This window comes from Hyla sarda, chromosome 1 (assembly GCF_029499605.1).
Source record: "Hyla sarda isolate aHylSar1 chromosome 1, aHylSar1.hap1, whole genome shotgun sequence".
NCBI classification, from domain to species: Eukaryota; Metazoa; Chordata; class Amphibia; order Anura; family Hylidae; genus Hyla; species Hyla sarda.
This window is the reverse complement of record NC_079189.1, coordinates 204,047,287-204,062,107: the sequence shown is the minus strand read 5'-3', so window position 1 is coordinate 204,062,107 and position 14,821 is coordinate 204,047,287. Positions and strand designations below refer to the sequence as shown.

General features: G+C 43.6%; 1 protein-coding gene across 2 annotated transcripts in view; it reads left to right on the top strand.

The window, feature by feature from the left end:
- GRID2 (glutamate ionotropic receptor delta type subunit 2) overlaps nucleotides 1-14,821 on the top strand; it is a 1,137,650-nt gene that overhangs the window by 940,037 nt on the left and 182,792 nt on the right. For both annotated transcript variants that reach the window (XR_008891518.1, XM_056567543.1), the window contains exon 13: nucleotides 2,425-2,620. Coding sequence is in view for 1 of the 2 variants with exons in the window: in XM_056567543.1 (XP_056423518.1) it covers nucleotides 2,425-2,620 (196 nt within the window). In the remaining variant the exon portion in view is untranslated. The remainder of the gene's footprint in view (nucleotides 1-2,424; nucleotides 2,621-14,821) is intronic.

The following is a 14,821-nucleotide window of genomic DNA, read 5'->3' as shown; positions in this document are numbered from 1 at the left end:
AGACTGGTCACAGGGACGTAGAACCTGTTGATAAGAGAGGCCAAAAAAAATTTTCCTGCAGATCCGGAATCCAAGGAGACCATAGTAGAGAAGGAGAAGGTAGAGGCAGATATCCGCACAGGCACAGTAAGGCGTGGAGAAGCAGAGTTGACATCAAGAACTGTGTCACCTTTGTGCGGAGTCAGCGTACGTCTTTCCAGGCGGGAAGGACGGATAGGACAATCCTTCAGGAAGTGTTCGGTACCGGCATAGTACAGGCAAAGATTCTCCATGCGGCGTCGTGTCCTCTCTTGAGGTGTCAAGCGAGACCGGTCAACTTGCATAGCCTCCGCGGCGGGAAGCACAGGAACGGATTGCAGAGGACCAGAGGAGAGAGGAGCCGGGGAGAAAAAACGCTTCGTGCGAACAAAGTCCATATCCAGGCGGAGCTCCAGACGCCATCCGGAAGAACGCATGTCAATGCGAGTGGCAAGATGAATGAGTTCATGTAGGTCAGCAGGAGTCTCTCGTGCGGCCAGAACATCTTTAATGTTGCTGGATAGGCCTTTTTTAAAGGTCGCGCAGAGAACCTCACTATTCCAGGACAACTCGTAAGCAAGAGCACGGAACTGAATGGCGTACTCGCCAATGGAAGAAACACCCTGTTCCAGGTTCAGCAGGGCAATCTCGGCAGAAGAAGCTCGGGCAGGCTCCTCGAAGACACCACGGACCTCAGCGAAGAAGGACTGGACTGTGGCTGTGGCAGAATCATTGCGGTCCCCATCAAACTTGTCCGGCAGGGACAAGCAGGGGTTAAGAACGGCCGGTTGCTGCGGAGGAGTTGCAGGAGCCGGCGGAGGAGATGGTTGTTGCAGCTGTAGCTGTGACTGAAGTTGCTGTATCTGCGGCAGCAGCTGCTGTGACTGAAGTTGCTGTATCTGCGGCAGCAGCTGCTGTAACTGTGACTGAAGACGCTGTGTCTCGGAGATCAAGTATGCCAGCTGTTGATCTCGTTGGGCGATCTTTACGCCAAATTTGTCCGGCAGGGACAAGCAGGGGTTAGGAACGGCCGGTTGCTGCGGAGGAGTTGCAGGAGCCGGCGGAGGAGATGGTAGTTGCAGCTGTAGCTGTTGCTGTATCTGCAGCTGCTGTATCTGTGACTGAATACGCAGTGCCTCGGAGGTCAAGTATGCCAGCTGTTGATCTCGTTGGGCGATCTTTAGGGCTAGCTGGGCGACCAGTGTAGGATCTTCAGCGGGATCCATGGCCGGATCTACTGTCACGATGCCGGCTGGCAGGAGGTGGATCCTCTGTGCCAGAGAGGGATTGGCGAGGACCGCGCTAGTGGACCGGTTCTAAGCCACTACAGGTTTTCACCAGAGCCCGCCGCAAAGCGGGATGGTCTTGCTGCGGCGGTAGTGACCAGGTCGTATCCACTAGCAACGGCTCACCTCTCTGACTGCTGAAGATACTGAAGATAGGCGAGGTACAAGGGAGTAGGCAGAAGCAAGGTCGGACGTAGCAGAAGGTCGAGGCAGGCAGCAAGGATCGTAGTCAGGGGCAACGGCAGGAGGTCAGGAACACGGGCTAGGAACAGACAAGGGAACGCTTTCACTAGGCACTAAGGCAACAAGATCCGGCAAGGAAGTGCAAGGGAAGTGAGGTAATATAGGGAAGTACACAGGTGATCACACTAATTGGTAATTGGGAAGATTGGGCCAGGCACCAACATTGGTGCACTGGCCCTTTAAATTGCAGAGACCCGGCGCGCGCGCGCCCTAGGGAGCGGGGCCGCGCGCGCCGGGACAGGACCGACGGAGAGCGAGTCAGGTACGGGGACCGGGGTGCGCATCGCGAGCGGGCGCCACCCGCATCGCGAATCGCATCCCGGCTGGAGGCGGTACCGCAGCGCACCCGGTCAGTGGATCTGACCGGGGCGCTGCAGCAACGAGGATGAGGCGAGCGCTCCGGGGAGGAACGGGGACCCGGAGCGCTCGGCGTAACAGACATATGCTCCTCACACTCATAAATGGTGTTAATGAATTTCTCATTGATATAGAGCATTTGGTGGATGGTATCAGAGCCAATGGATTCAATGCATTTAGCTAATTGCATAGAAGAGTTGCATGATACTATCCCAATTACATACATACTGTGGAGTCTACTGGAAGCATAGCTTTTTGTGGCATTTTATATTTACACTGTGTTCCCACTTTTTATATACAAGACTAGCTGCTTACTACAGTTCATAGTAACAAACACATTGCCATAAAAATTATGCCTTAAAATAGCATTCAACTATGGCTAGTTGAAAGGTGGCCAACCTCTTTAATAGTTAGCAGTGAAAAAAAAGTTTATTGCATAAAGAGCCATTGACTTGTTTTTGTGTACAGAATTAAAAGTAAAATATTTTCATGATTAATTATTATGAATGCATTTTCTTAGATCTCTCCAGGACCTTTCAAGACAAACAGATATTCCTTATGGAACGGTATTGGATTCTGCTGTTTATGATCATGTTCGGGTGAAAGGTATGAATCCATTTGAGCGGGACAGCATGTATTCCCAAATGTGGCGGATGATCAACAAAAGTAATGGAACAGAAAACAACGTCCAGGAATCTCTAGAAGGCATACATAAGGTAAACCGTTTATTTGTCAAAACATTTTTTTTTTTAAAACAAATGTCAATGTGCTTTCTTATCCAAAGTGCATTATTTAGAGAAATATTGCCATGCCGAGTAAGAGATTTGCCTTATCACAAAATGAAGTGTTTTAGAAGCGTAACATACATTTTTGTCAAAACATAAAACAACCTGTAGAATGGTGTATTGTGGGGGATCCGTAATGATCTGTATATTGTATGTGTTAGTGTTGCAGTAACAAGTAGAGAAGGCGACAGGATGAAGATGTGTCTCATACAGTATACTAATTTCTAGTGTAAGGGGACAGAATTTGATCTATCGGTTCCTGCACTTACATAGGACTTAAAGTAAGATGAGACTCCACCCACACTATCTGCAGAGGCATCATGGGAAATGTAGGCACTATAATAGTTGGGAAACAGGTATCAGGATGTCTGAAAACTCATGCATGCTATGTCGTCAAACAAGTACAATATTCAGTAATAAAAGCCTATGCTACACCCCAGGAGTGCTTATTTAAGGCACTTTAGTGTCCTTGATATAAGGATTTTGTCGGAATGATAAAGTTTCAAAAGCTAACACAAATAATAAAGGCAAGCCTGGATAGCCTTGACCAATGCCCCTGAGAATATCAAAGACTAGTGAGGTGAAGCCATTGTATAGGAGAAAGTCTGTTGAACTGTAAAGAATAAACATCTTGTTCTTGAAGTGGGAGAAACCCTAAGTAATGCGCTTTCTTTGAGTCCATAAAAATTAGACCATGTTCCCCTTCATTTCCAGTCTGCCTCTATAAATGCCCCCAAAAGATGTGCCCATTAGGGTTTTAAAAAACAGAAACATTTTTTTTTTATTAATCTTTCTTTATACATTAATATTATAGAGTCACAATAAATATGTTCATTACAAAAAACACTCATTGCCTTTTCTTTTTTATGTGGGTCCTTTTCCTGCCCCATATAAGTGAATTGAAAACTGCTATAATTTTTCTGAACAGAAAAAAGATTTCCATATGGGTGCTTCTCCAAACACATACAAGAGCTTAGGTAAAAGAATTGTTTTAATCAATGAGTCAGGACAAGTTAAACAAATAAATATTGGAAAAAAACAGAAATAAATACTTGTTCATGGGGAAACAAAGATTTGTACAGGCAGGGAAGCCTAATACATATTTGATTGTGATAGCTCAAAACCAACAAGTCAACCATAATATAACTGCTAAGAAGAAGGAAAAGGGACAATGGTGCACAGAAAAGGGTAACATATTGGGAGAATTCGATAATTATTAGTCAGTGCTGTACAGATCAGAATTTAATAAAAGTAATGCAGAACTAGTAAAATATCTTCATAATATTGAAATCCCCAGAATAGATAATGTACAGAGAGAAAATATGGAAGCCCCTTTAACAGAGAGGGAATTGGAGTCATCACTAATATCAATAAAAGGTAACACGTTGCCCAGGTAGGATGGCTTCCCATTTGAGATATACCATAAGTTTAGTCAAGTTCTCGTTCCATCTTTGGTAAGAGTCTTCAATACAGGACTGCGAAAGGGCCAACTCCCTAGATCAATGTGTGAAGCCACTATAATTTTAATATTAAAGCCAAATAAGGAGAAAGAGGATATGGGGTTGTATAGACCCATATCATTACTAAATACTGATGTTAAGATCAGAGCAAAAGCAATGGCCAATAGACTACAAGAGGTGATAACAGGTTTAATAGGAGAAGATCAGTGTGACTTTATCACGGGGAGGATAGCTAAGCATAATATTCATAGAGTTCTGTCTAACATCCAATTGGGTAATTGGGTAATCCTGTTCCTGGATGCCATTAAAGGGGTGCTCCGGCGCTAAGACAGCTTATCCCCTATCCCCTATCCCCTGATCGCAGGGGTTCTGCCGCTGGGGAGACCCGCAATCTTTCATGCAGCACCCTGCTATCATCAGCCTCCTGAGTGAACATCGCTCCGGGTCTGATGACTCACGATCACGGGGCCAGAATATCGTGACATCACGGCTCTGCCCCCGTGTGACATCACACTCTGCCCCCTCAATGCAAGCTTATGGGAGGCGGTATGACAGCCTCCACGCCCCCTCCCATAGGCTTGCATTGAGGGGCCAGAGCGTGATGTCAAACGGGAGAAGAGCCAGGACGTCAGGATACTCCGGCCCCTTGATCGTGAGTAATCAGACGCGGGGCGATGTTCGCTCCGGAGGCTGATGATAGCAGGATGCTGCATGAAAGATTGCAGGGTCCCCAGCGGCGGGACCCCCCGCGATCAGGCATCTTATCCCCTATCCTTTGATGCTGTTTATTTGAAAAAAAAAGTATAGTCTGGTAAAATCAAGAAGTAAAGTTATCACAATATCAGTATATGAGGTTTTAGCTTACGCTTCACAACAATTAGGTTCTAGCACATAAGAGTGGACATATATGCGTGCTTGGAATACTGTAGCTGTAGGAACATTTCAATGAATAAAAATGGTCCCTCAAGCATGCAGTTCTCCTCTTTTATTTGAAAACATAAAGCTAAACGCACTTAGACAAAATTCTTTGTTATAACCATGATTAGAGGTTTAAAGTTTATATTATTATAATCCCCAGCTTAGAACAAATGGCTATAATTTTGATCTCATACGTTGAAAAATATACCATTGAGTACTGCAAATGTGCAATTTTACATAACACGATAAACCACAATGCATTATTTTACAGGAATACACATTAAGGCTCCATCATTTTATAAAAGTTATGTAAATATGCTATTGTACTAAGCGCTGCACAGCAGAATGCCACAAATGTTACCGTCCCATTGTGTCAATCAGTGATGCCTATCCACTTCTATGTTTTTACAACTGTTTGTGAAAGTTAGAATAAAAAACTCAAATTGTAAGAACTGCAGATGTAGCAAGTAAGAATTTTTAAACATTTATTCTGTAGACCACTATGAAGCTTAAAATAAATTGTTAAATAGTATTTTAGGACACTGTATAGCAATGTAATTTAATGCCTGTATGCATGAAGATGCTGCAGCACCCCGCTATCATTGCAGAACAGAGCGAGTGCGCTCTGTGCGTAATGACGGGCGATTCAGGGGATGGAGCAGCGTGACATCATGGCTCCACCCCTTGTGACATCACGGCCCGTCCCCTTAATGCAAGTCTATGGGAGGGGGCGTGATGACCACCACGCCCCCTCCCATAGACTTGTATTGAAAGGGGCGGGTTGTGATGTCACGAGGGGCGGAACCGTGACATAACGATGCTCCGGCCCCTGTATTGCCCGTCATTACGTGCAGAGCGAACTCTCTCTGTGCTGTACTGATAGCGGGGTGCCGCAGCGGGGATCTCGGGGATCCCCAGCAGCGGGATCATGGCAATCTGACATCTTTTGGATAGGGGATAAGATGTCTAGGGGCGGAGTACCCCTTTAAGGACCAGGCTCTTTTTGGTCTTAAGGACCAGAGCGTTTTTTGCACATCTGACCATTGTCACTTTAAGCATTAATGACTCTGGGAGGCTTTTACCTTTGATTCTGAGTCCGAGATTGTTTTTTCGTGACATATTCTACTTTATGTTAGTGGTAAAATTTCATCGATACTTGCATCATTTCTTGGTGAAAAATTCAAAAATTTTATGAAAAAATTGAAAATGTTGCATCTTTCTAAATTTGAAGCTCTCTGCTTGTAAGGAAAATAGACATTCCAAATAAATTATATATTGATTCACAAATACAATATTTCTACTTTATGTTGGCATCATAAAGTTGACATGTTTTTTCTTTTGGAAGACATCAGAGGGCTTCAAAGTACAGCAGCAATTTTCCAATTTTTCACAAAATTTTCAAAATCAGAATTTTTCAGGGACCAGTTCAGTTTTGAAGTGGATTTGAAGGGCCTTCATATTAGAAATACCCAATAAATGACCCCATTATAAAAACTGCACCCCTCAAAGTATTCAAAATGACATTCAGTAAGTGTGTTAACCCTTTAGGTGCTTCACAGGAATAGCAGCAAAGTGAAGGAGAAAATTCAAAATCTTAATTTTTTTACACTCGCATGTTCTTGTAAGCCCAGTTTTGGAATTTTTGCCAGGAGTAAAAGGAGAGAAATCTTCCTAAAATTTGTAACCCAATTTCTCTCGAGTAAGGAAATATCTCATATGTGTAAAGTGTTTGGCGGGCGCAGTAGAGGGCTGAGACGGGAAGGAGCGACACTGGGATTTTGGAGAGTGAGTTTTTCTGAAATGGTTTTTGGGGGGCATGTTACATTTAGGAAGCCCCTATGGTGTCCCACATGGCATACTATTTTGGAAACTACACCCCTCAAGGAACGTAACAAGGGGTCCAGTGAGCTTTAACACCCCACAGGTGTTTGATGACTTTTCGTTAAAGTTAGATATGTAAATGAATATGTTTTTCACTAAAATGCTGCTTTTCCCCCCAAATTTTACATTTTTGCAAAGGGTAATAGGGGAAAATGACCCCCAACATTTGTAGCCCCATTTCTTCTGTGTATGGAGATACCCCGTGTGTGGACGTAAAAAGCTCTGCTGGCGCACTACAATGCTCAGAAGGGAAGGAGTGCAATTGAGCTTTCGGAGAGTGAATTTGTTTGGAATGGGAGTCAGGGGCCATGTGCGATTACAAAGCCCCCCGTAGTGCCAGAACAGAAGACCCCCTCACATGTGACCCCATTTTGGAAACTGCGCCCCTCACAGAATTTAAGAAGGGGTGCAGTGAGCATATATACCCCACTGGCGTTTGACAGATCTTTGGAATAGTGGGCTGTGCAAATGGAAAATTAAATTTTTCATTTTCATGGATGGGTGTAAAGGCTCACTGTACCCCTTATTACATTACATGAGGGGTGTAGTTTCCAAAATGGGGTCACATGTGGGGGGGTCCATTGTTCTGGCACTATCGGGGCTTTGTAAACACACATGGCCTTCAATTTCAGACACATTCTCTCTCCAAAATCCCAATGGCGCTCCTTCTCTTCTGAGCATTGTAGTGCACCAGCAGAGCACTTTACACATATGGGGTATTTTCTTACTCAGAAGAAATGGGGTTACAAATTTTGGGGGGCTTTTATCCTATTTTCCCTTGTGAAAATGAAAAATTTAGGGTAACACCAGCAATTTAGTGAGAACATATTTTTTTTTCATTTTCCCGTCTAACTTTAATGAAAATTCTTCAAACACCTGTGAGGTGTTAAGGCTCACTATACCCCTTGTTACGTTCCATGAGGGGTGTAGTTTCCAAAATGGGGTCACATGTGGGTATTTATTTTTTTGCGTTTATGTCAGAACTGCTGTAAAATCAGCCACCCCTGTGCAAATCACCAATTTAGGCCTCAAATGTACATAGTGCGCTCTCACTCCTGAGCCTTGTTATACGCCCACAGAGCATTTTACGCCCACATATGGGGTATTTCCGTATTCGGGAGAAATTGTGTTACAAATTTTGCGGGTATTTTTTTGCTTTTACCGCTTGTGAAAATATAAAGTATGGGGCAACACCAGCATGTTAGTGTAAAAAATATAATTTTTTTACACTAACAGGCTGGTGTAGAGCCCAACTTTTCCTTTTCATAAGGGGTAAAAGGAGAAAAAGTCCCCCAAAATTTGTAGTGCAATTTATCCCGAGTACGGGGATACCCGATATGTGGCCCTAAACTGTTTCCGTGAAATACGACAGGGCTCTGAAGTGAGAGAGCGACGTGCGCTTTTGAGGACTAAATTAGGGATTGCATAGGGGTGGACATAGGGGTATTCTACACCAGTGATTCCCAAACAGGGTGCCTCCAGCTGTTGCTAAACTCCCAGCATGCCTGGACAGTCAGTGGCTTTCCAGATATGCTGAAAGTTGTTGTTTTGCAACAGCTGGAGGCTCCGTTTTGGAAACACTGCCGTAAATACGTTTTTCATTTTTATTGGGGGGGGACAGTGTATGGGTAGTGTTTTACCCTTTATTATGTGTTAGTGTAGTGTTTTTAGGGTACATTGACTCTGGTGGGTTACGGTGAGTATCCCGCTAGGAGTTTGCGCTGCCCAAACTTGAAGCAGGAAACTTACTGTAAACCTGCCCGTGTGAATGTACTCTGTACATTCACATGGGGGGGGGGGGGGCAAACCTCCAGCTGTTTCAAAACTACAACTCCCAGCATGTACTGACAGCCAGTGCATGCTGGGAGTTGTACTTTTGCAACAGCTGGAGGAACGCTGGTTGGAAAACCTTCAGTTAGGTTCTGTTACCTAACTCAATATTTTCCAACCAGTGTGCCTCCAGCTGTTGCAAAACTACAACTCCAAGCATGTACTGATCACCAAAGGGCATGCTGGAAGATGTAGTAATGCAACAGCTGGAGGTACGCAATGACAACTCCCAGCATGCCGAGACAGCTGTTTGCTGTTTAGGCATGCTGGGATTTGCAGTTTTGCAACATCTGGAGGGCTATAGTTTAGAGACCACTGCACAGTGATCTCCAAATTGTGGTCCTCCAGATGTTGCAAAACTATAAATCCCAGCATGCCCAGACAGCAAGCTATGTGGGCATGCTGGGAGTTGTACTTTTGCAAGATCTAGAGTGTTACAGTACAGAGATCATTGCAAAGTGATCTCCAAACTGTGGCACTCCAGCTGTTGCAAAACTACAACTCCCAGCATGCTCAAACAGCTGTCTGAGCATGCTGGAAGTTGCAGTTTTGCAACATCTGGAGGGCTGCAGGTTAGAGACCACCGTTTAGTGGTCTCAGACAGTAGCCCTCCAGATGTTGCTAGGCAACTTACCGGCTTCTGTACGATCCAGGAAGCCGCATAGCCATCCTCTTCTGCCGGCTGCTGCCTCCGGACGGGTAAGTTGACTTCGGCATCGGTCCTCCGGTCGTAAACCCCCCGCCCCCCGATCTGCTATTGGTCATCGCTTTTGACACCCAATAGCAGGGATAGGAGAGGTGGCACCCCTGCCACCTCACTCCTATCCCTTCAGGGGATCGTGGGTCTTAGACAACCACGATCCCCCTTATATTCCAGGTCTCCGGGTCATCATAGACCCGAATGACCCGGAATAAGCGCAAATCACAAGTGGGAATTCACTTGCAATTTGTGCCGATCGCCGACATGGGGGGGTCTGATGACCCCCCCTGGGCATTTGTGTGGGGTGCCTGCTGATCGATATCAGCAGTCACCCCAGTCCGTTCCCTGCCCGGCGCGTGGCGGGGACCGAAATTCTCCACGACGTACGCGTACGTCCTTGGTCCTTAAGTACCAGGGAGCTAGGACGTACGCGTACGTCCATGGTCCTTAACAGGTTAAAATATTTTTTTTTCCACCGGAGTAACCCTTTAACATTATGTGGAAACCTAACCCTTCTTGCAAACAACTGTCTTTGTTCCCCTTTAAGAGTTAATTGTTTCCCCATATTTGTACACCTGTACTCATTGTCTTGTAAAGGGTGGGTGGTCCACTGTACATTAAAATGCTACTAGACCCTGGCAGTATTGCTGTGGAAAGTGCTGTCAGCAGTCAGTAGGTTATAAACCACTCTATTCAGGTGTTTCAGATGTTTAAGGTATTGAATTATTGCTTTAAAAAGTGGGTGTAATGGCATCTAGATGTTTGAACCGAGTAGAACTGAATGACCAAAACAGGCTACCAATGGTCCACTTCACTCTGGTTGACATAGTCTAAGGCTAACCCTGTGACTTACCTTGAGCCTTTTGAATGATTAGATGGCCTTGGCTGCCAAATACACTGGTGCCATCTGTAGAGCCTGAAGATGGAGCAATGGTGCAAGTCAGAAGTCTGCAAACTATCACAGAAACACCAATGGTATAGAGTGTTAATCTAGTGCCAATCTGTACTGAACCATTAAAAAAAATTTTCACTGGAACTAAGGGGCCTAGGAGCAACCCCCTAAATACAACCATGTGTCCAATGAACTTGATTCAGGAAGGTGGATCAACATGGCACTGGACAAACCAACCAAGGAGTAAGATCTTGAAAATTTTAATTACCAAGCCTGCAATGTGTTTCGCAGCCCAGCTGGCTGCTACATCAGATGTCTGATGAAGCAGCCCGCTGCAATGTGAAACACGTTGCATTACTCCTTGGTTGGTTTGTCCAGTGCTGTGTTTATCCACCTTCCTGAAGCAAGTTCATTGGATGCATCATTTGTTTAGTCCGGTAGAAAGGCTGCAAGACATCTACTATTTTAAGCTATTTACATGGTTGTGTATGGGGTACACAACCATTTGTGGTAAGCTCACTCCTCACCTCCTGCTTCCCTATTATTCATTGATCGGAACTTACTACGCTATGGAGCGCCCTGTCTTTTTTTATCTAAATACAACCAGGCAGGTAACATTCTCCTGGTATTCACCAAACCATGAGTCATTCATTTCATTTGCTACCCCACAGAACACATTTCCATGGCAGCGTGGCAGTGGCCGTGTTCTTTTACCCCTTAAGGACCAAGGACGTAGAGGTACTTCCTTGGTCCTGCTCCCGTGATATAACGCAGGGTTACACGGTAACCCCGCATCATATCTCGGCGGGCCCGGTGTCATAGTGAAGCCGGTACCCGCAGCTAATAGCGCGCAGCGCCGATTGCGGCGCCACGCGCTATTAACCCTTTAGCCGCGCGCTAAGAGCTGAGCCGCGCAGCTAAAAGTGAAAGTAAAAGCTGACGGTTAACTCAGTGGGCTGTTCGGGATAGCCGCGGCAAAATCGCGGCATTCTGAACAGCTTGCAGGACAGCGGGAGGGCCTCTACCTGCCTCCTCTCTGCCCGATCGCTGAATGACTGCTCAGTGCCTGAGATCCAGGCATGAGCAGTCAAGCGGCAGAATCATCGACCACTGGTTTCCTATGAGAAACCAGTGATCAATGATAAAGATCAGTGTGTGCAGTGTAATAGGTCCCTATGGGAGCTATAACACTGCAAAAAAAAAAGTGGAAAAAAAAAAGTGAATAAAGATCATTTAACCCCTCCCCTATTAAAAGTTTGAATCACCCCCCTTTTCCCATAAAAAAACAAAACAGTGTAAATAAAAATAAAAATAAACATATATGGTATCACCGCGTGCAGAAATGTCCGAATTATAAAAATATATCGTTAATTAAACCGCTTGGTCAATGTCGTATGCGCAAAAAAATTCCAAAGTCCAAAATAGTGCTTTTTTGGTCACTTTTTATATCATTTAAAAATGAATAAAAATCGATCAATAAGTCCTATCAATGCAAAAATGATACCGTTAAAAACTTCAGATCACGGCGCAAAAATGAGCCCTCATACCGCCCCATACACGGAAAAATAAAAAAGTTATAGGGGTCATAAGGTGACAATTTTAAACGTATTAATTTTCCTGCATGTAGTTATGATTTTTTCCAGAAGTACGACAAAATCAAACCTATATAAGTAGGGTATCATTTTAATCGTATGGACCTACAGAATAAAGATAAGGTGTCATTTTTACCGAAAAATGTACTACGTAGAAACGGAAGCCCTCAAAATTTACAAAACTGCGTTTTTTTTTTTCAATTTTGTCGCACAATTTTTTTTTTTCCATTTCACCGTAGATTTTTGGGCAAAATGACTGATGTCATTACAAAGTAGAATTGGTGGCGCAAAAAATAAGCAATCATATGGATTTTTAGGTGCAAAATTGAAAGAGTTATGATTTTTTTTAAAGGCAAGGAGCAAAAAACGAAAATGCAAAAACGGAAAAAACCCCGGTCCTTAAGGGGTTAAATCACTCAATTCGTATACTTGGTATTGAGCTTGGTGATTTATGGCTGCCATGCAGCTGCCATGAAGGTTCTAGTGTACAATTTTTGTGTTAATATTAATGCCAGAAGAAGTTTGAACGCTGCATTCAGCAGAGCATGGATAACTTTTATACATTAATGGGGAGATTTCTCAAAATCTGTGCAGAAGAAAAGTTGTCCAGTTGACAATAGCAACCAATCAGATTGCTTCTTTCATTTTTCAAAGGCCTTTTTAAAAATGAAAGAAGCGAGCTGATTGGTTGCTATGGGGAACTCAGCAACTTTTCCTCTGGACAGGTTTTGATAAATCTCCCCCTATGTACATTAGTTCTGTAACTTAAGGTGATTTTCACTTTAGGGCTGAGTTACTGTAGTTTCTAAATACTTACACTTTTCAGCAAGGGCTCATTCATCACTATGTGCCCTTCCTGGCACAGATACATTGTCAAAATGAGATGGCAGTGTCTAGAGATGGAGTACCCCTTTAACTCGTGGAGTACCCCTTTAACTCTCCTTCTGCAGCTCCCTCGGTGCAGCTGAAATCATTCTCCCATCCTCTGGCCCCATTTATTTTCCTGCTTATGGTGACCGACATGTCACAATTCATTCAGCTAATTGCCAGCCACAGGGATCTTCTGCCTTGGCTGGTGACATGCTAAGCGGCAGTGTGATGTAACAGGCCCAGGCACCAGGAAGAATGCCAGCCTTGGACTCAATGCATCACATTGCTTAGCCTATCACCCATCAAGGCATGACTTCACTATGGCTGGTGATGAGCTGAACACAGTGTGATGCTTTAGGCACCAAATGCAGGAAGAAGAACATGCCGGAAGAGGGGAAAGCAATTCTAACATCACCAGGGGAGCGGCAGATAGTAAGTTCAGATTTATTATTTTAGTTGCTGTAGCTTGAGCATAATGGTAAAATAATTTTTTTTGCCTGGAATTCTCCTTTAATCTCTTCCTACAATTATTCATACTGACCTGCTCTATTCATTTTGATCTAGAACAGAGGTCTCCAAACTGTAGTCCTCCAGGAGAGTGCTGGGAGTTGTAGTTTTGTAACATCTAAAGGTCCATAGAGCCATAGATTGAAGACCACTGATGTAAAACAAAGTGTCGGCAGATAAGGCTGCATATTTCCCTTTAAGAGTTCTATGGAAAAAAAGGAATAACAATCTTTAATGAATCTGTTGTCCATTTGTAAGACATGTTGGAAAATTTTGTTTGATCAAAGCGTGGTATAGAGAGCTCATACTGAATCTCTCCTTGACTTTGTAGTGTATACTTCAGAGTGAAAAAAACTTCAGAAACCTTCACCTAAATGCATGGTCACTAATTTAAATCAAGCTGAATTTTAATGTGCTTCAAATATGTATGGCTATAATCTCGGGTTAGCATGCCTTACATTTTTGTTAAAATTAAATGGATAACTTTTGAAAAGCTCTTGTAAACTGGACTGAATTTTACCGTCTATTTTAGTAATGTTACAGTCTGTGTATGAAGGTCACCTTTAAGCTGCTTAAAGCATTTTAATTATGTTAAACTGTCACCTAAACTCAGTTTTTCCATGTTGCTACAAAAATCCTGTTAAAATGATCTAATAAATATATTCTGCAGAATGAAGTTATTGTCTTCAAAATTCATTGGAAGTCTTGCACATTTTAGAATTTATAATTTAGTAGCTTTCTTTACAAGGTGACAGCAAATGTTCCTATCATGTGACCTATTTAATTCTGCATTAGGCCATGTTCACGTGGCGGAATTCCATTGCAACAGAGTTCTATTGTTTTCAATGCACCGTGCAAACGGCAGAATTCACTCAGAGATGCATTGCCATCTATGGAGACAGTGCAATTCCTAGCGGCCCTAGCGTTGTCATGCTCTGCCAGCGCCTGCTGTTTGTGAAATGTCCACCCCAAAAAGTCAGCTGTGTGTTACAGGACAACAGGATAACTAAAGCTCTCCATTTGCATAATGAATCATCTGCACTAACAATCTGGCCAGCAACATGCCAGACTTAGTCCGGGTTCCAAATGTGCCACAGCCCAAAACCAAATGGGAATTACCTTAAATCACATTTTGTTGTGGTATGGGTTCTAGCCTTGCAATTGTGTTGTTTCTGCTTTTTGCTTCATTTGTGGGAACTGTGAAGCTAAGAACTGCATTGCCAAATGCAGCGTTTCATGATAAATCGCTTCCAGTTTTGCAGTGTGGGGATTGGCTCCGCAGCGCACTATGTATGAATCTAGACTAAAGTAGACTGAAGCAAATAATAAATAAAATAAAAAATACAACAAGCATGTGCAAAATGGCAAATAATCATCTGAATACATCTGATCATGTCATTTTGCCACACTTTTATCATAAAAATCAAGGCAGATTGCCCTTATATTATTTCCTTTATTTTTATTTTAGGAAAGATATATGAT